This window comes from Cinclus cinclus, chromosome 14 (genome assembly GCF_963662255.1).
Source record: "Cinclus cinclus chromosome 14, bCinCin1.1, whole genome shotgun sequence".
Lineage (NCBI taxonomy): Eukaryota > Metazoa > Chordata > Aves > Passeriformes > Cinclidae > Cinclus > Cinclus cinclus.
The window spans coordinates 12,788,796-12,810,629 of record NC_085059.1 but is presented as its reverse complement, the minus strand read 5'-3'; the positions used below and the strand labels follow the sequence as shown (position 1 = coordinate 12,810,629).

The window sequence follows — 21,834 nt, the reverse complement described above, 5'->3', positions numbered from 1 at the left end:
GGAATGAATAGGTGGTTTCCTTGTACCAGCTGAATCTTAGCAGAATATGCAACATCATTATCCTTGTTAATATGTGTTTAAAATTAGACACATGGGTTCTAACTTTATGGAACATAGTTTATTGGCCTGATCCAAGATCTATTGACAAGGGAGAGTCCTGCTAACTTTCTTTAGGGCATGCGCCCTTAAGAACAAATTTCAAGTCTCAAGAGAAATATTGTCTTGTCTATATTAGTCCTAAAAGTGGTGTAATGATATTCTAAACAATACAAATGAAAAATTATGCACATGCATTTCTTTTTCTATTTATCAAGTCAAGAATGTGCTGAGCATCCTTGTTACAATCAGGAAGTGTGAACAAATCACAGGAGGGCTTGTCTTTTGTTCAGAAGCTAATCTTTGTTCCATGTGTCCTAAATGATTTTAAGCAATTGCTCAAACCGTATAAAGCTAGCCAGATCTGGTCAAAATGACACATTTCCAACCTTATTTCAGTTCCTGTGAAATGATAACTCTGCTAGGATGTAACCAACGTTCCTGTCTGGTTTTCTGCAGGTTGAGGCACAGCAATTCTAAAGACATGCATCGGAGGCATGCGACCCTTCGGGAGAAGGGCCGGCGCCAGGCCATCCGGGGCCCTGCCTACATGTTCAACGAGAAAGGCACCAACCTCACTGCAGAGGAGGAACATTTTCTCGATTCTGCAGAATATGGCAACATTCCTGTTGTGCGAAAAATGCTGGAGGAATCCAAAACCTTGAACTTCAATTGTGTCGATTATATGGGACAAAATGCCCTCCAGTTAGCGGTAGGGAATGAGCACCTGGAAGTGACAGAGCTGCTCCTCAAGAAGGAGAATCTCGCTCGAGTAGGGGATGCACTTTTGTTAGCCATCAGTAAAGGATACGTGCGCATTGTAGAAGCAATATTGAACCACCCAGCCTTTGCGCAAGGGCAGCGTCTCACACTCAGCCCTCTCGAGCAGGAACTGAGGGATGATGATTTTTATGCTTATGATGAAGATGGAACTCGGTTCTCCCATGACATTACACCCATCATACTTGCTGCCCACTGCCAGGAATATGAAATTGTTCACATCTTACTTCTAAAAGGTGCTCGGATTGAAAGGCCACATGACTATTTTTGCAAGTGCAATGAATGTATGGAAAAGCAGAGGAAGGACTCCTTTAGTCACTCTCGCTCAAGAATGAATGCTTACAAAGGATTAGCCAGTGCTGCTTATTTGTCTCTGTCCAGTGAAGACCCTGTCCTTACTGCTCTAGAGCTTAGCAATGAATTGGCCAGGCTAGCCAACATTGAAACTGAATTTAAGGTAACTCATCACTGTGTCTTTTTCTTTGGGCTGAGAGTGTTCAGGCTACTGTGTAGTTTACATGTTTGATCAAATTTTGGGTTGCTGTTTGGGGGGTGGGGGAGTAAGACTGGCAGAGGCTGCCAGATGTGTTAGCTATGCATAGATTCATATCGCTGTCATTCTCTAGGTAATAAATGCTTGGAGCTGAACATTGCATATTACAGCAGAAGCTTAAGTTTCTGTGTTGCACACTGTGATTGCTTAGAATCTCTATTTTGCAGCAGGAATAAAAATTAGAATATTAAATAAATGAAGACTCATTTTTTGTAAGAAAGGTAAGTCTTGTAATTGAGCAATCTATTTCAGAAGCAGAGTTCTAGAGGTTGTTTTAAGAATCCAGTACATCTAGTTCTGCTACAATGATAAAAAGTATAAATTAAGAAATTTTAGTTCTCTGTAAAATAATTTAAACTGCATAGCATCTTATTGGTTTGGTGCTGCATCTAGACATGATGAAGTTCGTGAAAAAGGAAAAGAGAAACAGCCACTAAATTTTTTTGAAGTTTATCATCAAGCCAAATATAAGAGTAGAGCATGTGGAACTCTCTTCTAAGTTATTTGAGATTTCCATTATCATAATGAGTTTGTAAATGCCCAATGCCATTTGCAGTATTTCTCTAAGTCATTTACATGACATAAAGAGTATTGTCTCCCTTTCTAATATAAATTAGTCATTAAACCCCTCATTTTTAGTGGCTCAGCCATCAACATAAGACTTGTTTCTGACTTATGGCTATTGTGCAGCTACAATCATGATCAGTGACTCGGGTAATAAAGTCCATGTTGTGAGTACACTGAGGTAGGATTCTCACCAGGAATCCATTATTTTTGATTTAGAACACTATTCACAAGCTAAAGCATCTGTTTCAGGATTTGTAGCTCTATACTACAAAGGACTAGGGAGGATATCATCTCCCTGCACCAGGCACTGGAGAGGTCGCCTTGAATCTCAGGTTCAGTTTTGTGCCATTCACTCCAAGAAAGACATTGAGGTTCTAGAACAGGTCCAGAGAAGGGCAACAGAGCTGAGGAAGGGTCTGGAACAGAAATATGATGAGGAGCAGCTGAGGGAGATGTGAGGGCTGAGCTTTGAGAAAAGAAGTCTCAGGGGGCACCTTCTCACTCTCTACAACTCCCTGAGGGGAATTCATAACCGGGGTTGGTCTTTTATCCCAGATAACAATCAGTAGGAAAAAAAGCCTCAAGTTGTGCCGGGGGGGTTTAGGTTGGATAACACCAAAAATCTCTTCACAGAGAAGGAGGTCAAGCCCAGGAAGACGTTCCCCAGTGAAGTGGCTGTGTCACTGTCCTGAAGGGATTTAAGAGATGTGTAGATGTGTCACCTGCGGACATGGTTTAGTGGTGGCCTTAGAGGGCTTTTCTGACTTAAATGGTTCTATGAATCTATCCTCTCCAATTTAAAAGTAAGAAGAAAACATATTCTCAAGTTTTGCAACTGTTTAGCAACTAACAGGAAAAAAATTCGAAAACCACTGAGATCTTTTGGTCAATAAAATCAGGATAAAATGTTGCAAACTCTTCTCCCCCATGTGCATCAGAATGCAAGAACACAATAATTTGAAGGGGAAGTTTTATTTGGATTTATTCTGACTGAAGCAACCTGCCTGGGCTCAGTGAATCCAACTGCTTGAGTGAGGGTTGCTCCAGTGTGAAAGCACTGGAGGCTCATGCCCACTCTTAACATTAATCTCTCATTAATGCTCCAGCTTCTTTGCATATAAAACTGTATATTGAGAGGAGCGTCAGCACTGCATGCCTGTCAGTCCTTGTAAGTGTCTTACTGCAGAAGAGTAAATATATTTCTACCAGAATTCTCCCTTTTGTTCCTGGAGCTGCCAGCAGGGTCTACACTGGCACTGGAAGGTACATGAAACCTCCAGGAGCAAACCAACAATCAAATATTGCAAAGTTTAATGGTAGCTATATCTCTTCACTGGCAAATGGATGGGAATAAATCAATACCGGAAAAAAAACCAAAACATTAGAAACCACTTGACAAATGACTGAATTTCCAAGTTTTCCAAGTTCATTGCCTTATTGGAAGGGTCTGTGCAGCATACATCCATATATGTTAGTGAACCACCTACCCATGCCATTAGTTTGTTTCAGATTTCTCATTCCTTTAGTATGTTAATTCTTCCAGAAATAAGAAATTTCTCAAGATACTAATGTATTCTCACTATAGCAAAAAAACCCCAGAGGTATGTATTTATGTAAAAATATTTATTCTTATTGACATAATCAGTGTGATGTGAAATAGGGTATTAATAAAACAGTGTTTTTTGTGGGTTTTTTTCACAGAACATGACTATTTCAGAATTTATTTTGAGGAAAGAACACAATTTCTGAAAATGTACTTAAGAAGCCCACAAATGAAGAAATTTTATTAAATTAGACAAGTTCTAGAGAGCTTTTTTTGTGACTAAAATAGTACTTTCCCAGAATTGTAATATGTTTGATTCCTGAAGTTCTATAATTAAAACTGACACTCAACAGATTTATAAAATTATCACTTGGGATTATTTAAAAACATTATTTAAAAAGTATGTGCTATTGCAGAAATACAGTTCTCAGGAGGTTTTCAGGGGGTACAAAGAGTCCTTGAAAGGGAAAGACACAAAATTTTAATAATGTAGGTGGACAGATAATAATTTAGTAACCTCTGAAGAAACTGCTAGCATGAGCTAATTAAAATATAAATGCAGTGCCTATTGCCTGCTGCTTGCTGCCCCAAATCTCTTATGCAACAGCACCTTTCAGCACATCAAAAGGAGAAGCCAATATGTGTGCTATTTTTTTAGAGAACATGAAATTTTTCAAGCAAGTTGCCTCTTCGTACAGAGAAATGTGAAAAAAACAGCCACATGGACCACTTTAAAGAAAAAATCTTGTGTTACCTGTGGTTGGCCAATTTACCCATTCTTTTGTTTTTTTATTGCGGCAGAAGCTGAATAGATTTTTTATCACCCTAAATTTCTAAGATTCAGTAATATGCTGCAAATGTGAGGAAACAGCTTTTCAAAATGTTGCCCAAAATTTTTTTCTCTTATTATAAAAAAAATTGCTATGAAATGTGTAGTCTGCTGCTCTAGAAATAAAAACAAAAAGGTTCCTTCCCGAAAGTAAAATAAAAATATGGAACCTATGAAAAAACATGTAGAAATGGGGTAAGTGGGAAATCCCTGAGATGGGTTTCAGAAAAGAGAAGTAAACATCAGAGTTCCTGTGTATTTTTCCAGGTCTTTATGCAATGATATTCTCCTACAGTGGAGGCATCCCAAGTTGAAAGAAAATAATCTTAATGAAGTGCTTTGTCATTTTTGTATATCTCACTAGAAAGCTCTAAATTAAGACCTGTTCATGACTTTCTCACTCCTCCTAGTTTTAATTTTGTTTTAAAATCCAAACCAACATCCTCTGAAGTAAAGGCCATACAGTTTGGGGGCCTCATTTAGTCTGCTGGATGAGTCCTTTCTTCTGTATTGCTCTTGGAAACGCAGAGAAAGAGAAGATCCTGTGTAGATTGAAGGGCTCCAAGTCACCATGCCTCTGCGGAATGTAGGAAAAGCCGAGTAGAAAACTGAGGGACTCATCAATTAAAAAATCAAAAGTACAATTAAAATAGAAATATAGGACAAAGTTAATGTGTTGTGTAGTTTTCCATAAAGGGTGGAAAATGGACATTAGGCTAATGATTAATATGTGAAGCTGTTTTAAGGGAGAAAGCATTTATTGTCAACCTAGCAGAGCTAGGAACCCTCTAGTCCACACAGGAAGAATTATCCCCTCTCATTCTCCCTTTTTTACTCAAAAAAACCCCATCTCTGTACATTCCAATTTCTTTAAAATCTTGCAGATCTTGGGTCTCAGTAATAAAGCAAATAATCCTTCTACCATCTACCTGAGGATTCTGTTTGCTTTGCTCATATAAATGAGTCTGATGTTACTTGCAGTATGAATAACATGGCCAGGATTTGTCCATCTGAACCAGTCCTCACCCCTGAGCCAGGCTGAGAATTGCTCTCTTTGGTCCAGAGAAATCGATCTCCCTCATGGCAGCTTGGTGTGAAAGCATATGCAGATGTCTGCACAGTTACCAGCTGTTCACAGCCAGGTAACTCATTTCCAAGACTGGAATATTAAAAGCAGAGTCAACAGAATTGTCTTTACATGTCCATCGAAAACCTTAGGAGATTGAATTGCTAGCAAACAGCCGGCAGGAAATGCCTTTGCAACTGTCTTTAATAGCAGCATCATCTTAATTTTACTGTCCACATAGTGGAAACTGAGTGAAAACCCAGAATAATACTTTTCCTAAAGCAGTGACTGGGTACTCCTTTTTCTGGTGAGATCCCACTCCACAGCCAGGACTGTTTTACAGCCTTGCATGCTCTCAAATTAGACCGCACGCCTGTGTATGTCAGGAAGCATCCTTGTGATGAAGTAAATCGGGTAAATAATTTAGCAATCCAGACAAATCAAATTAGAGACTCGCAAAGGAGGCTTAGAAAAGATCTCACCAACCATAAGTAGTAAATCAGATCTCATCAACTCTTGATTAAAATGCTACTAAAAGCAAGATCAAAATCACCGCCTGGAAGACATATGGTGTGTAGTCTTTGTTTACTGCTCCCACCAACATTGTCAGTGCATTTACTACAATGCAACATGTTTTGTTCCTCTCTTACGTTTCTTAGTGTCTCTTTTCCCATTAAACACTTTGTCTAAAAGCTGCTGGGATCCAAAAGCAGGTCCTGGCAGTCAGGCTGCGCTCAGGTGCAGGTGAGCCTTGTGTCCAGGCTGCTGTGGGGCAGCAAGCCAAGTGTGTGGATGCTAGCAGGCATGAGCCTGCTGGAACTGCCTCTTGTTCCATTGGGGCTGCAGTGATGCAAAGCAGCTAAGGCTCAAATTCCTCCTTTCTCATAATGTTGAAGGAGTAACAAAACAGCCCTTGAAATTCAATGACTTGTAGCTCTTAGGGATGATCTGGCATTCTTCTTGCCTCCGTAAGTCACCTCCAACTTTTATTCTACCTAACTAACTAACTTCACAGAATACACTTAAGTTAAACTTTTTAAGCGGAATGACTTTGTCCATTTTCCCTGTATTTCTGGCTCCATGCTGCAGGGAATGGAAAATTTCATTATTAGACTCTTGCTATTTTGAAATGAGTGATTAAAAGATAGAAAATGGCATGAAATGTTTAAGAGTAAAATACAAGGGAAGGGAAATACTTTGAGAGAACAGAGGATAGCAATGAACTTGGAAAGAGAAAAATACTTAAAACCGCTCAGACTGTAAACCAGCAAGTCTGCACTTAAAATCTCTGCTTCCTACCCAGGCTGAACAGACTCTTGGATTTGTTTCCTCTCAGGACTGACTGATGGAGCTGGTGCCTGCAACTCATCTCCCACTGAAACCAGAATCTGGCATGGGAACCTCCCTAATTAGCCTCATGAACATTCTTGTAAATCCATGACTTAATATTTCCTCTCTGAACCATTCTTCCTTGACTGATCTTTTAATCTTTCTTAACCTCTGCCCTCAACACATTATCTGGCAGACATCTTGCTTCTGTTACGTTTGTGAATACTTATGACTCATTTATTATTTCAGCAAGCTTCCTTAAAGGCTTTTGTGTGTTTATATGGCATTTGTTTAAGTTTTCATTTATTTTTTTCAAACATTCTGTTTTCTTTATTTTTCTTCCAGACAGCATTTGCATATCTGAAAGAGATGTATTTTTTTACTTATGCAGCTTTCATTTTTTCCTCAAGTTTCACTTTGCTGGATTTTAAGAAGAAAAGGCAGAAGGGAACTTCAGAAATTTGGTCTGGTAGGCAGAATGTATTCATTGCCTTTTGCTACTGTTTTTATTTTCTCTTGCACAGCTCTCGATCTTACCAAGTGCCTGTTTTGAATATTAAGCATCACCAATACAAATACTTATGAATACATGAACAGTCACTTCTCCAAGTGTTTGTTTTTTAGATATAATTTTTTCCAGGTCAATCTTTAGTGAGAATATTATTTTTTATTAGGGATGGAGTCAGGGATGTGGTATGGTGGTTTTTAACCTTTAAAAAGAACTGTTCTTTTTTACCCTCTCTCACCTATAAGTAAATTTTCTCCACTGCCAAGAAAACACATTTAGAACCTACAATTCTTTTATTTTAATTTTCACTTGTTCAAAGCAAGTGCACAAACAGGTACAACCAATTACCCAACTCATAATAGAGGAAAGAATCAAGTCCCAGTAAAGCAGCAAAACAAATTTCCATTGTTAGAAATTTAACTTCTTGTTGGAACAAATTAGGTATTAAAATAAGAGAGGAAATTAAAAGCAATAATGGAAATAGCCTGGGAGAAGGAAAATGTATTTAAGCCTCGTAGTGAAATTAGTTTTTGGCTCACTGAGTGGGACTTACTCTGTGCAGAAGGAAGTCATTCTCTATGCTGTTCTTTTTCAGAGACAAATTCACTAATAATAGATGCTACACCAGCTTTGTCTTGAGAGCTAAATTAATTAATTGCAGTTACATTTTAGCATGGATATATAGCAGAGACTGTGGAAAAAGGATATACATATAGTCTTTCTGCCCTGAAAATCTACCAAATTTGTGACTTTTGTGTTGCTTTCTTTAAATATTTGTAAATTAAGAAATATCCTTTATATTTTGAGAGCTGTTATGGTAAGTGCTCTTTTTAGGTTCTGTGATTAAATAATTTTCTGTCTGGCATATTGCCCAAGAAAAATGGTTTTAAAATGTTGCACGAGAAGAAAATCTTCAAGCTTTTCAGAGGGGTGTAGAACCACTGCCAAAGCTGTGATGTCTGGAGCTGTCTCGAGAAATCCAGATTTGTATCTCTGTGTGTGAAGGTGTGTTAGCATCTGTCTGTGTCTGTTCACAGTCAAGCAAAGTAGTAGGTGCTATGATTCATAGTGAAGGGTATAACTCAGTCTACTACAACCCACACCTGGAAAAATTAAGACCATTTTTCATGGAAGTTGTGACTGTTGGCAGCACAAGCCACTGAGCAGTCACATAAAATTGGATAACATCCACTGCCCACAAGGTTATTTCACCTGCCTTAGGAGTGACATTGTTAAAATCTCCCAGCTAAAAGTAAACCTCTTCAAAGTTATCAAAATACTTTATATGCAAAAAAATATTTTTATTGCTTTCCTGGGGAGCCAACCCATTCTTTGTTTTGAAAGAGTGAAAGGGGACCTTTCACTGCGAAAAGTGAAAAGACCCTTACTACACATCAAAGCATGGACAATTCACCAGTGTAAAAAACTGTAAAATTTGAATTAATGCCTCAAGCTTTTCAAACAACCCTGGAGATGCTAATTCAAATATTACATTTTAACAACCTAAAGCAACTTCCAAAAATTAAAGGCAACTTTCAACATTTGAGGAAGGGAAGACAGATGCAACCCTGGAAATACCTGACTGTCCCAGAGAGTACAGCTGGGATACTTTTGTTTCCTGTGACGCTACTGCAAGTGAGACTTTTGGCAATGCCAGTGTGCATACCATCAGTGCAATGTTTATTACCCTTTACAGCTCCCTGGGAAGTCATTTTAGTCCTACTCAGTTAAGGATGAGCAAAATTTCAACAGCAGCACTTAACATCTTACTGCTTCCAGCTTGATTGAACACGTCCCTGGAGCAGGATTTTAGTTTAGGTGAGCAACAGACATGACCATAAAAACATAAAATAACATGGAATCCTCTTATAATCATTAATGGGAGAAAACATCTGAGAAGTAGAGAGCAATAGAAAAGTGTCACATAAGGGAATAGCACAGCAGTTGCCTCACCACTTCCGAGAAATTTAGAAGCATTTTTACATATAAAGCTTTTGAGCCAGTCACTGTGATATTTTAGCCAGGTAGAGAAATAAGTGTAAAGTCTGGAACCAGTTGAAATTGTTTTAAGGTAATTTTCCTGGGATATCAGTGTTTCCTTACAAATAAGCAGCCCATCCTCCACCAAGAGCGCATTTCTGAGGAGCTGGAAAATCCCTATAAATATTTTTAAGGCACCTGAAATGCAGCAGCTGGTAAGGGTGGTGAGCAGAGTGAAGTCCCTTACACATAAATAATCCTGGGATAAAAGTGTAACAGAATAAAAGGGGGGGGAATCCAGCAATATAAATGTGTTTGTTTCTCCCCTGCCAGAAACATCTGATATCAAACTTCTGTATCTGAAGCTTCAACCTTCCAGTAAATGGGTTGGACTGGGACTGTCAGTATGCTTCTCTTTGAATACATGGCTGGTGACTTTTACTTTTTCCTTTTGTAGCCTGGTGAAACAATTATATTAAGTCCAGATTTTCCATATAGTTCTTAAATTCTGGACGAGGAATTTGGAAGTTACTTTTTGTTATGTGAGATGACTTTTGTAAACCATTCTGAGGACCTTGTGGCAACTAATTTTATGGAACCGTGATTTTCACGAAATATATTCGTGTATGTGACATCTCATATACAGTAACATGGAGCATATTGAATATATTTAGAAGAAGTTTAGAGCTGAGGGATCTCCTTTTCATCCTTGTTAAACCTAAACTTCTGTTAGTGAATACCAGAGTCATTTACCTTTGATACAGGCAGTTGCTGGATATTCTGTAGTTAGGGTGATTTACAACAAAGCTTGTAACATGTTACTTGGGAATGTAAAGGATTTTTAGTAAACAGAAGGAAAGTAAACACCTGTCATTTTGAGATAATTTGTTGTGTTTAGAGGGGACTAGTGTGAAGGTAAGGTTAAATACAGTTATATTAATTAGTGTTACTATGATATAAGGGAAGATAAATAAGAACAAATTAAATTAATATAATGTCCCTGTGTGCTGTGGGGTCATGTATACCACATATGGCTGAGCAAAGGACAGCAGGTCACTGCTGTGAAGATTTAAGTGGCATTTAACTGGCTAATGGGAGCTCTTGTAGCAGAAGTGATGCTGATACCTGCTCCTCAGCCAGCTTCTGCTTCTCAGCCACAAGGAGTTAATAAAATTATTTGGTTTTAGAGATTATTTTGAGTTTAGGAATGAAGATGATCTGCCCGTACTGTCTTTTGTGTGCGAGCACTACTCTGCAACAACTTTTTTGAGTACAGATGCTTAGAAGGTTGTCTCTAACAGATACAACTGTCACAAAAGCAGCAGAGAAGCAACAAAAAGTTTAGAAATAATTTCAAAATTTAAACATAAAAAGTTCAGCTTACCACAATCTTATTGTCACATTTTGATCTCTATAGCAGCTTTAACATGGGAGAAAAACTCAGTAGCTGGCAAAATTATGACCCATTTGACCATAGAGTCATCTTCAGATTTTTTGAAGCCAAACATCCTCACCCTTTGAAAGAATGATGTGCAGTGGAGCAGTGGGCTGACCAGTGGGTCTGATCCCTGTTCGTGGATTCCTCTCTTTATGCAAATGAGGAATAACATACCATATCTTGGATCCATCACAGCAAGGTATGATCAGCTGGTGTATCAGTAGGTGGGATTTATTCCTACCTCGATCTCTCCCAGTGATCTGGATTCTCCCACAGAATGAACCGTTGTGTCTCCAGTCTCTAAGCAATAAAGGTGAGACAAACTCCTCTGTGCCACCTCCAGCTGTCCCTTTGGCTGCCCTGTCCCAGTGCCAGGGTATTTCTGTGGTGCTTGGCCAGAGCCCTCACTGCAGCTCCAGACTGGAGCATCCCACATTTCCCTGCCACGTCTGCTTCCAGCTGCTCAGAGAGCTCTGATCGGGAGGGAGAACGATTTGGCCTGTTGCCTGTGTTTAGTTAACAGTGACGGAGTGTTTTCCTTTCTTGCCCACTGAGTGTGGAAAACGAGTCCTGGTGCTCAAATTGGTGCATGCACTCGATGGCAGTGCAGCAAGGAGAGGTCCTGCTGCCCTGAGCTGGCTGTTGAAAAGGAAAGAATTATTGGGCCTTTCCATCCTGGTCACTGGGTCCTCTGCAGGGAGTACAGAGTTCATCGGACTTCGAACTTGCCCTTACATGCTTACATTCATCTAAGAGAATTTTCTCAGCGCACTTACTGATATAAAATGACACAGCAACACAATTCCCCTTCTTCCTTCCCTCAGCAATGAGAGGTACCAAGAAGGGTCCACCTTAAAGCACCAAAGATGAAGATATTCTTCAGAAAGCCAAAATCCAATTCTTGTTGAGGAAAACAGTCAGAAAAGGCTGTGATCACTACTGTGATATCAGCCCAACACAACGCTGGTAAGCTTTGCATTTAATTAGCACCACCAAATGGCCAACCATTCAGCTGGTATCAGCACTGGAGTTTTGGGAATAGTTAGGAGCTGGGAGGTTTATTATGAGCAAGATGACTGCTTTCCAAAGAGTGCTGCTCATCATTCACGTTGGGAAGGGATATCTACTGGAACTACAAATGAGCATAATTAGGATGATTGCTCCGAATAGAATAATGATGTTAGATCAGCAGATGGGAGAATGGAGTCAGGTACGTTTATCCAAGGCACTGTAGGGAATCAATATCGTATTAATGAATGTAAATTAAGTAACACATTTTGAGGATCTCAAGTCTGACATCAAATAGGATGCAGATGGGAAGTGATTAAGTTTATCCCTCATTATGTTGTTAATTGTTGTTATTGTAGATAATTATGATGAACTTATCCTCACTGAGTCCAGGCAGACTATTAAGAGAATTGTGGATAAACAGTAGTGGTATACAAACACTTCCATATTTCTTTTAAATGGTGCTAGGTACTGTAGTGTCTATGTTTTTCTGGCATTTACATGATCAAAAATGGCAATTTTCTGGAATGTAATTTGTTGCAGGGAAATAGTCACCAGTGCAGCATGGAAACAGCTCATTGCCCACTGGGTATCTTTTCATTCTCACTGTCCAAACCCCAGGATCTGAACTCATTTCGGAACTAAGAAATATAATTACGCACTTTTAATATTCATATTCCTGTTCAGGAAGGGTCTGCAGCACGACTTCAAAGTCTGCTCTTCATAGAGAGAGGACAATTTCCATATGGTCAAAAGTGCTCTATGCCAGGGCTCAGCAGCTGGATGTTTCCAAAGTGACTGGTTGCTGCTTATGTGCTGTGGGAACCAGAATTTCACCCACTCTGATGCTTGTGACCAGTTTTATTAGAAGCTCTCCTTTCTGGACATTAAGAACTGTGGTGGTTGGCTGTTTGAGACCTGGAAAACATAAGGTTATTTTAATTATTAATATCACTTGCATTGTGGCTCACAGTTAAGCCAACGTTCACCTGCAGGATGGATTTAGGAGTCTTTTTTTTTTTTTTTTTTTTTTTTTTTGATACACATGTGCTTCTTGTAGCCAAAATTCCTATGAGACAAGGAACTCATAGCACCTTTGAACATATAAGTGTGTTGCTTAAACAAGTTGAAGGTGCCAAATTTACCTCAGCCTAAGGGATAAATGAAGGTATCTTGAGCAAAGAATTACTTTGAATTTAAATACATTATTTTCTCCTGGTTTTTTCCATTTGATTTTCAGGAAGCACAGAGATTTCTCACCTGAGCTAAAGAGAGAAATGAAATTGAGGTAGAGCAGCTAATTCTTTTAGTGCAAGGAAACTATTTATTCTCAAACTGTATAGAAAACAGAAATCTTTCCCAGTGAAGCTTCCAACAAAGAGATCAGGAATGTGATATACGTGGGAAAATGTCAGAGAGAAAAAGTAGGGGTGGCATGAGGAATTAGAAGCTTGGCCCAGAGGTAACTTTGTGCTTGGTAAATCTCTCACATCAGAGCTGCAGAATGACCTAAAAGAAGGTCGTGGTGAAGTGGGGCTTGGCTTTTTCTCCCAGGTAACCAGTGATTCTCAGTGTCATAGCCCCAAACAAGGAGCAAACACATGTTTGAATGTCATGGAGAGGGATTTGGAGCATTGCATGCATCATCATGAGTTTGATTTTACTGCTGATGTGAGCAGATCCTAAACTCTTCTTCAATCAGAAAATTATCAGAGTATTATTTTGAAATGCATGATTTGCATTTAAAGAGAAGGAGGACACAGGAGACAGACCCTCTCCTTGGCCGAATTTGTGCATTCCCACATTTGGCATGCACATTTTGTTAATAGCTCTGTCTAGGCTGTCCTGTTTATGTGACATCCAGGGACTTGATAGTTTATCTTCTGCAAACAGGTGTTTCAGCATAAACATTCAAATGAGCTAGGGAAAATCTGCAAGAAAAGAAACACGGTTCACTTAGTTGAGGGATCAAGAGCTGTGGCTTATTTGTGATGTGTGTTTGAAAATGAGCTGAGGTGATAGGAAAGAGAAATACATCAAATGCCATCTTATGTTGAAAAGCTGCTATGCCAACCTTAAGACTTTAAATACTCTCATTAGGAAAAAAAGTAAGCTAATATAATTTCTGTTCTAAGTTAATTAAATATTTTCAGAGACTTGGAATGAGGTGGTAGCTCTCTGCTGAATAGCACTGATATTCCTGCACAGGGGTGCTCAGTAATGGCACCAGTCGGGCTGGAGGTGACTTTGGGGGAAAGGAGTAGAGGAGATGGAGGTGTTTTTCTGGCACCTCATTAGGTATGTAAAGAATTATTGTATTCTGTTCAGGGTGAGAACTTTGGATAAGTTAAGGCATCCATTAATTTCAGTGTAGAGGGAGATCACGTGTACAATAGAAGTATTAAAAAAGGTTGAGAATAGACTGATTCTGGAATTTCTTATACTAGGGAATCTAAAACTTTGGCTGAAGAGTCAGGAATTGTGCTCAGTCTCAGTCCTGAACTTTCTTTAATGATTATGTTTGATTCCTGCCTTTGCTTCCCCAAATAATCCATCCTTTAACTTTAGATTAAAAAACCACCCAGACACCTTATAAAGGACTTGTTCCAAGGGGAAGTCAAAGTAAAGTATTTTAACTTTTCTAATGTTTTTATTGATGGAAGAAATGCTTCCAAAATTTATTCATTAGTTTTGGTCCCACAGAAGCTACATTTATCAAAAATATGAGTAATTTCCCAGAAAAAAAAATATTGGTAGAGTTGGTAAATTTGTAAGAGCTAGAACAGAAAAGAGCTAAAGTGCAAAATGTAGAAACAAAACAGGCAGGTGCCAACCTGTCCTTTCTGTTGCTTTTGACAGTGTGGACTGCCAAAACTTCCATCTTAACATTTTTGCAATGTTATTGCTGAAGATTAAACCAAAACCTGGGCCTGCAAATGACGCTGCAAAAGCATGGTAACAAATCCTAAAGGATTTTCAACTCCACAGCGAGAATCATTACCACTGTCTTGTCGAGCTTCTTTATGAATTTGGTGTATTTACCAGTCAATAGGCATAAGGTGAAATCCAAAGTCAGTGGTTTGACTGATTCCTTACTGCTCTATCCCCTTGGTGGAGGGATATACTCTCTTAGAGATGAGCTTCTGTAGGGAATATGAAGAGATGAATTGAAGCTAGAAAGCCGAGGAGAATAAAGATACACCAAAAAAAACAAATTAGTCTTACTCTAAATTGGTCAGTGCAGCTGCCATTGAAATCCTTGCAATAATGTAAGGGATGGCTTCATGGGATATTTCCATTGCGTGTTGGAAATCAGAAAATTTTTGGTCCTCAATCAAATGATCCTGTTGTTTTCTGGGCTTCTTTGGAGAAGAATATGTCAACACAGACAGCACTCTGGTTTGTCCTTGGGCTCTTATATTGGCCACATCTCTTAGTGTCTCCTGACAGAAACTAAAATCCCCTTTTGCCTGGAGGCCCCTCTGCTCTGCCACGCTGCAGCCTGGAACTGCTCAGAGGAAAAATCATGGGCATGTTTATCTTGGCTCCGTTTAGAAGGGTCCAAATTGCTTGGAAAGCAACAGAGTCACACTTCTGAAACGTCAAACTCTTGTATGTTAACAGATGGCTTATTATATTACGCTCGCTGGCGATTAAGAAGTCAAGGTCTGGATAATTTTAAAAATGAACAGGGGCATCTGTTCCTACCTCTAGAAACATTTAGCAACTTGCACCTGAATAGGGAAATGTTTTTATCAAGCGCTGGGCTTTAAATTCTGAGACATGCCCACAGGTATGGCACAATATACCCAGAGCTCCAATAATTCTCTGATGTTCTGCCACTTAAGAAGCACGAGAACACAAACTAACTGGGTGTGCTTTCTGGAAAATTAACTGTACAGCCTTGGCATAGACTGTGGATGTAGGCATGTAGCCTAGAAACGATAAGAATGTACTCAACTGTATTCAAAAGTGTCAGCAGTTGGAAAAGCTCTTTGGGAGGGGTGCTCAGAGCATTTCAGAGGTTGACAAAGTTACAAGGTCAGAATCAGTGCAGGGCCCTTCCTCAGCATCTTCTCTCATCACTTTCCCTCCCACAGGCCCTGTTCTTTTCACTCCCAAACATACAGCCAGCCAAAGACACTGAATGCCCAGAAGGAAATCTGTCCCACAGCTTTTCTATACAGGCTCGTGCATATTTCATGTGATAACTAATTGGTAAATATTTATAAGCATTTTGAATATTTGGCATGATAGTTTATTTGACAATTTCATTTCAAATCTTGCATGAAATATTTCTGCTTTCCCCCTCCCTCTCCCCCACTCCTTTCTCTCAGCTTTTTTTTCTTTCTACAAGAATTTTTACCTGGGGGAGTTTTCTGTTCATATATACAGAACTACCTCTCCATTTTTTTTCTGCTGTCTCCTCTCAAAATGCTAATCTAAGCAATACAATATTTCTCTCCTTGATATATGTGTTTATGTGATGTAGATTAAATACAAAGAGCCAAGAGCTCAAAGAAACATAAAAAGAGACTCTGTGTAATGCATCTACAGCTTTCATTTGCACAGCAAATTTAATGCTACCCAGAAATGCCAGATAAGTTCCTGGTCTTAGTTTTTTCTAATTTCACTTAACTTTTTACTCAAACTCCATCCCTCTGACCTGAAACAGCTCTTTTTTGAAAAAATCTGGTTGGTTTTGAGCAGATGTGGAGACATGACAGAGTTCATTTAGAACATAATCAACAGATAATAATAGGGTACTCAGAGAAATTGCAGTGAATGACAAGTACCATCAGCCTTTTCAAAACATCAAAATTAGACATTTTTAACTCCACATGCACAACAGTGTTAGAAGAAGCAGGAAATGACTAATTTGGAGTCCTTTTATTATGTTCTAGTTTTTAAAAATTATATTGTAATATTCTCAGGCATTATCCTGATCTTTCTCTACTCACTGCCTCTATTGGAAATAAAGTTCTCTTCCATGTGCTGTTTGAAACAGACTGGATTTCTTGCCTATTTAGTTGTATCCCTCATCTTCCTCCCTGAGGCTTGACAGTGCTCAGCCTGTCAAAATGAGACCCCAGCATCTCTCATGTGTGATTTGCAATTTTCATTACTGTAAAAATCCATCTGGTTTATGAGCCTCATAATCCTCAGACTTCCATAATATGGCACCTAATTGGGGTGCTTGGAAAAGTTTGGGTTATTGTCATTGCCTGTGTCTGCTTCTGCTGCACTGCCAGGAGAACTGGGCTGGATTTTGTGTCTCCAGCCCTGAGTTTCTTGTTGTGGTACAAATCTACACCCCACTTACCACCCAGGCTTGCCACCAGGATAATTCTCCCCAAAAATTATTTAGTCAGGAGGGCCATGAAGTGCCTGGTTTAGGAGTCAAAGCTGGTTGGCAAGGCAGTGGTGAAGCAGGGACCGTCACTTTGCACCCCAAGACACAGTTGCCATCTGCTCCTCTGTTTTCTGGCAGAGGGCTATGATCTTCAAAAACCTTGATGTAGCAAGAATTACAGGGAGTCACAGAATCACAGAATATTCTGAGTTTGAAGGGACCCACACAGATCATCTAAGTCCAGCTCCTGGCCCTGCACAGAATAGCCCCAAGAAAGCCATCACATTCCTGAGAGTGTTGAGCTCCTTGAGCTCTGTCAGGCTTGGTGCAGTGACCACTGCCCTGGGGAGCCTTTTCCAGTGCCCAACCACCTTCTGGGTGGAAAATATTTTTCTAATATCCAACCTAAATCTCTCCCGACACAGCTTCAGGTAATTTCCTCAAGTTGTGTAACTGCTCACCAGTGTCTGGAAGTATCTGGAAATGTGTCCTTGTTCTTCTTCACCTCTTCCTACCATTCCTTGCTAATCTCTGCCTGGGGGTGCAGCCTTCCATCCGCTGTCCCAGCACCCCTTCCTGCAGGGAAAGCACCACCTTGGATCCTTCCAAATGTGTGAAATTCCTGCAAGTGTGTGAAATACACAGTGCTGGCACAAACACCGGCAGAGCTTGAATGCTTCTTGTAAATAAATCTTCTTGGCTTCCTTGGTATTTTTCCCGTGTTTCAGAGTGCACAAATCAGGATTTTAGATGCAGGTACAGAATTTCTGCTTGTATCACCAGAACTGTGCTTTGCAAGCCAGGACCAGGAGAAGATTAGCTCTCAGACCTTTGTTAAGCTCCATCTTTAAGTAAAGAATAATGTGTGCTTGAGAGAAATACCCTGACATGAGGAGAGTCATTGAGTGTGCTCTCACCATCAGGGTGATCAGGATTTTCTATGATGACTGTGAGCATTAAGGAAACCAGAAAAAGATGACAAATGGTTTTGTAAAAGGAATAATCAGGAGACAAAGCAGGTTTAGTGATCTGTGAGACTTGTATTAACAGATGAACAATCTCCTGAGAGATGTACTCTGCCTTCCTGCCTGTCTGCAGAATTGCTAGAGGGAAGTTTTGGTTTTTTTTTTATTTCATTCTTCCTACATCCTGTATCTTGGATAGGATGTATGGCTGTTTGTGTCTACTTAAAAATCACAGTAAAAAACTTTGAATGAGGAAATCATCCATAGTTTCTACAAAGGTTCAGAACCGGCAAAAACATTAAGCTTGGAGATGTGCATAAAGATGGGTCTTGATAGAGTTTGCCAGATGGGAACCTGCCATTTGCAGATGCTTTGGAAGAACTTTCCTAGTTCCTACTAAATGTCTTTCCTTAAAGAAAGGAGAAGAGGGAATATAATCCAATTTTATACAAACTAGTTGCTCAGATGATGTGGAAGTGGTGATGAGAATTACCTAAAATGTGCTGGTTAAGAGATAAGGTTGTGAACATTGCAAACAGTACATAGAGAATGGTATTAAAACTCAGCAGAGTTATCATCCTTGTTTTTTTAATGCTGCTGGGCTAATTAAGCATCTCCATTACCTGTGGCAGCAAGGCATTTCATTCCTACCCAACACATGTTTTCAGATCTATCTATATTTGCTGTCCTTCTACTGTCCTTCTACTCCTTCTACTGCTGTCCTACTACTATTCCTGTAGTTATTTTGAGGCTGGTATTTTTGTTTAGCCATCTATTCTCTCAGTGAAGAGGCAAATTTTCAATTTATTGAAATTCACCTTGGTGTGGGGAAGATTAAAGCATGGAATTGATATGAGAGGAGTGCTTTGAAGCCATTAAGTACAATCGGTCTTTCATTTACACTTCAGACTTTACCTCACCCTATATTTCAAAATATTACTCCACAAATCCTATCTATCTCCACAAAATGCTCAGGTACTAGATTTAGATGTAAGTGGACCATCATTTTCTGCCTGACCCATCTTAAATCTTAGTGCTCTATCTTGGCACATTTATGGAAGTCTTGGTGCCTCAGCTTCTGTAATGGGGCATTCACCCCAATAAAGATCTGCTTGTTGTACTCTTATGTCTCCTCTTAATGAAGATTTGAAGTTCTTGCTCCTCTCCATTAACAACCCAATTAGAACACCTGGTCTGATTACAGCACTCAAGGACAAAAAGAGGAACTGAGATCTAAACTTTTTTGATACATAAGAGGATGTAAACATGCAAGTTTCATCTTGCAGAAGGTGTCAGCAGTAAAATCCCTGCTATTCCCTAGCTGACTTCAGCCCCTTCTACTAAACACAGATCAGAAATGGCTTCTTCCCTTTCCTGTGGGAATGCCACACTTACCCCCCTTAGGGGCTTTCTGGTTCCCTGGGATTATTCTGTGCTCTTCCCAGCTCTTCCATGCATGAAAAGCAAAGCTGGGACATGCACACACATTCAAGGTAGAAGTAACCTCAAACCCATGACAAAGTCATTAAACCAACTGATTTAAAAATTCATTATCATCTCAGTTCTGAAGAGGAAAAACTGACCAGAGAAGTTAAGCCATCTCTAATTACAAATTTTAGACAGTGCTGTTCAAACTAATTAATGAATGTTTGTACAGTTCTTAGAGATCTTTGTGTAACAAGGAAGGCTAATATGTTGCTATGCGTAAATGATAGAATTGATAACTCAGAAAATATAGAAGCACAAAAACAGGCTGCCCTTATCATTTCATCAAAGCCAGGTTTAACTTCTTCTTTTGGCTGCTGACTTAATTAGATAATTTACTAAATTTAATTAACTCATCAAACCTAATTTGAAAAGACCTCTCAAATCATTAGAACTTTTCATATGCTTATTATTCCTATTTGTTGCATTGAGCCTTTAATATCACCATTTTGTCATGATGTTAATGGTAGCCTTAATTGTGTTCTAATTTACAACATTTACTCAGATGGTGGCACTTTCCTCACTTTTAAGTGTCAGCATGTGAAAATTAATCACAATATAATTTAAGTCAGGGAACTTGCTCTTCTAGCCCTCTGTCCAGTCAGGTAGAGGTTATCTCCTTCCTCACAAGTGTAATTTGGGTTTGTAAAGTGCAGTTATTTCACAGGGAATCATGTTGAGTTTCTGAAGTTCCATTTCCTGGAGAGATGTTGTGACAATGATCATCTGGATGCTGTTTCAGGAATGTTTAACTTAATTCTAAGGTTTGAGGCTGAGGCTGGCATTGCAACTATATAATTCATTTGAACACATCTGTGTGTGATGCTCTAGCTTGTTGTACTGGTCTGAAACTGAAAGTTAGGAAAGAAAGAATTACTAGGAAAGTAATTGAAAAAAACTGAAAAATTTGCTGTATATTTTAACCAGTTACCAGGACCTTTTTTTTGGCCACATTTTTACATTTCTAGAGATAGGCCACAAAGAAAGCAAAGATCAACTAATTGCTTAAAATCATAATTTCCCTAGGAATTATTTACTTGTTCTGTAGAACTTGTTCTGTTCTCATGCAAACTACACTGCTGATAGAGACATTGGTAATTAAGTCTGGAGGAGCTCCTATACTTCTGTGAAAAGCCATCCACATGCTGTGTAAATCAAATGCTTTCTTACTCTTCCAGGCAGTAGTTTTGAAGAAGTAACCTTGCTCACAATTGCTCTCTCATCCTTTTTTCATTTGCCTATCTGCAGCCCAGCTTTCCAGTGCACAATTAAATACCATTTTTTTCTGTTTTCCCTCAGAATGACTATCGGAAGTTATCTATGCAATGCAAGGACTTTGTGGTGGGGGTGCTGGACCTGTGCAGAGACACTGAAGAAGTGGAGGCTATTCTGAATGGAGATGTGAACATCCATTTGTGCCCTGAGCACCACCGGCCAAGTTTGAGCAGGATTAAACTTGCTATTAAGTACGAGGTCAAAAAGGTAAGCTCTTTCTTTGGTTCTCTGGGGAATATGTCTTCACACTTAATTGTGCTTCCTTGATGCCACCTGAAAAATAAACAAAAGATAGATTTCAGTGGGACCTGGACTATCCCTAGAACTTAAGCAAATTGTGGGTTGATTTGCATTTTCTCACATCCTTTAATATGGAGAAGGTTTTCTGCAAAGTGAAAAATAAATTCTTCTAGAAATATTTGAAACAACTATTCAGCCCTACAGAAGTGTGTTGTGTGAATGGAAAATGTTATTCTGGCAAATTCTAGGCCTGGGTGGTCCCAATTAATTGCTCCTACAATATGCGTTGATGGAAACTGGGCTCCTGCTGCAGGACTCAAAGAGCATTCCAAATTTTCAAGCTAACATCTGCTCTTTTTCCCCTCCCAAACCCACCACCTGCTTCATTTTGCCTCTTGATTGTGCTGCTGTGCTGGCTGGAGAAGGTCTTTTCCTGTTACCAAAGCCATTAATTAAAGAGAATCTTAAAACATATTTGAAATTAAATGCTTTCATTCAGGAACACATAGTATGGAGCCAAATATTTTCTTCTAGGATATTCTGTCTCTGCTTTCTTCCATCACTAAAACCAAGCTGAACATCTCAGTTCACTCTCAGTCAGATGTTCAACAAGCTGGGTCAAGTTTAGTTATTGAAACTGTTGCTGTGGTAATTGGGAGGCCAAACTTGCTCTGGCGCTCTTTCAGAAAATGAGCTAATCTAAAAGACACAGATAGTACTTCATCATGGAGCAGTGCCCAGAGATCCATGGCCTGGGAATCATCAGTCACAGAATCACAGAACGTTCTCAGTTGCAAGGGACCTTTGTCAGAACCTTGA

The 21,834-nt window shown here is 39.3% G+C and overlaps 1 protein-coding gene across 1 annotated transcript in view; it reads left to right on the top strand.

Annotated features, from left to right (window-relative positions):
* The first annotated feature begins 562 nt into the window (after positions 1-562).
* Positions 563-21,834, top strand: part of TRPC7 (transient receptor potential cation channel subfamily C member 7) — a 65,571-nt gene continuing 44,299 nt past the window's right edge. The window contains exons 1-2 of the mRNA XM_062501912.1: positions 563-1,333; positions 20,800-20,982. Coding sequence (XP_062357896.1) covers positions 581-1,333; positions 20,800-20,982 — 936 coding nt within the window. The 5' untranslated portion in view covers positions 563-580. The remainder of the gene's footprint in view (positions 1,334-20,799; positions 20,983-21,834) is intronic.